Genomic DNA, 2,000 nt, shown 5'->3' with positions numbered 1-2,000 from the left:
GGCATTTGGTAGGTGATCAATAAGCGCCTGATCGCTCTCTCTTCCAGCCTCCCTACCCCTACACAACATCCTCCGACTACCTGCGTATGGCCGGAGAGATTATCACCCTGGCGTCGGGAATCTTCTTCTTCCTCACCAATGTGAGTCGATCGCTCAGATGCCTCTTTTTTGTTTTCAGAATCAGAATCAGAATACTTTATTGATCCCAGAGGGAAATTCGGCTTGTACTCGCCTGCATAAGAACTCAGACCTGTACTGACTGTGCTTGCTGCCTTAATAGATTGTTTCTTCTGCCCTTTGCAGATTAAGGACCTCTTCCTGAAGAAGTGCCCCGGGGTGAAGTCTTTATTTATTGATGGTTCCTTTCAGCTGCTGTAGTAAGTCCTCTTCACCTAACTAATACAGAGTTGTACCCGAGGCAAATGTTGCATCCTCTTTAATGAGTCTTCTTCTAATTAATTCCTCAACCTCCTCCATGGCATGTTTTTTATTTGTAGTACATCTTTAATTAAGTCCGGGATGCAAACAAAGAGCGGGGGGGGCAGATTGAGATCAGCAGACTCACGGCTGTGATGTCTACATTGAAACGCAATCACGTTTTCCCGCTTTCGTTCGGTACTCACTTCAGTATCAACGATGTCTCCATTTGAAGCGGAAGGCGTGACAAAGCTTTTCTCTGTCCTCTCCAGCTTCATCTACTCCATTCTGATTGTCGTCACCGCTGCTCTCTACCTGTCTGGCGTCGAGTGTTACGTGTCTGTGATGGTGTTTGCTCTTGTCCTGGGCTGGATGAACACGCTCTACTTCACCAGAGGCCTGAAGCTCACCGGCACCTACAGCATCATGATACAGAAGGTCAGCTAAGGGGAGCGATTGAACGAAACATTGAATTGAACCTGGATTGTCCCCCCCATCCATGTGCGCTAATGCTCTTTGTTTCAGATTCTGTTCAAAGATCTTTTCCGGTTTCTGCTGGTGTATGTGCTCTTCATGATTGGATATGCATCAGGTAGGCCGATGTTTGTCAGGATTATCTGAAGGAATAACACTCTGTATCCGACCATTAGGCTTTATGACATGCTGACTGTACCCTAGTTTGTAGCCCAGCTCAGTCATTACTTTATTACTTCTGTTTGAAAGGTACAAAACATGCAGACACGCAACTACAGCCTGATCTGTTTCCAACCCTGCAGCCCTGGTATCTCTGCTGACAGTGTGCCCCCAGCCGGGGACAGAATGTGAAGGAGGCTGCCCTACCTACCCCAATTGCAGGGACCAGGATACCTTCAGCACATTCCTGCTGGACCTGTTTAAGCTGACCATTGGGATGGGGGAGCTGGACATGATCCACAGAGCCCAGTATCCTGCAGTCTTCCTCATCCTGTTGGTTACCTACATCATACTCACCTTTGTGCTGCTGCTGAACATGTTGATCGCTCTGATGGGGGAGACGGTGGGACAGGTGTCCAAGCAGAGCAAGAAGATCTGGAAGCTTCAGGTGAGTAGGGACGAGCTCTTTGTGGCATGCAGGGAAGCTGAGATTAGTTCAGAGGATTCATCCTCTGGACACCAGGATGTCTAATCTGAAAGCAATCCGACCAGAAATGGTTCAAAGTCATTTTTTTTATTTTGGGGTAGATGACTAAAGAATAACATCTTTGGCTTTAGTCATGAAAGATGTTTACGTCACTTGCATAATGTTACAGTGGGCGACGACCATCTTGGACATTGAGCGATCTTTCCCGGTTTGCCTCCGAAAGTCTTTTCGCGTTGGGGAGATGGTGACAGTGGGCAAGAACTGGGACGGCACGCCGGACAGACGCTGGTGCTTCAGGTAACTAACGTGGGTGATAATCGCAGCCACTCTGCAACACCGACGACATCTCAGGGGCGACGCCGGTGTCTTATTGCATCAGGGTGGATGAGGTGAACTGGTGCCACTGGAATCAGAACCTGGCAATAATCAACGAGGACCCGGGCAAGAATGAGACGCACCAAGT

General features: G+C 48.5%; 1 protein-coding gene across 1 annotated transcript; it reads left to right on the top strand.

Moving 5' to 3' along the window:
* Positions 1-47: 47 nt before the first annotated feature.
* On the top strand, positions 48-1,995 carry LOC137917545 (transient receptor potential cation channel subfamily V member 4-like; the record flags this gene model as incomplete). Its single annotated transcript, XM_068760260.1, has 7 exons — positions 48-140; positions 304-377; positions 690-855; positions 943-1,009; positions 1,194-1,498; positions 1,707-1,834; positions 1,917-1,995. Coding segments are annotated over 7 exons (912 nt in total), but the record flags the coding sequence as incomplete, so codon positions are not given.
* Positions 1,996-2,000: the final 5 nt, after the last annotated feature.

The sequence above is a fragment of the Brachionichthys hirsutus genome, unplaced genomic scaffold (assembly GCF_040956055.1).
Source record: "Brachionichthys hirsutus isolate HB-005 unplaced genomic scaffold, CSIRO-AGI_Bhir_v1 contig_686, whole genome shotgun sequence".
NCBI classification, from domain to species: Eukaryota; Metazoa; Chordata; class Actinopteri; order Lophiiformes; family Brachionichthyidae; genus Brachionichthys; species Brachionichthys hirsutus.
Note: the sequence above shows the minus strand (reverse complement) of the source record. Positions and strands in the feature narration are given on the sequence as shown.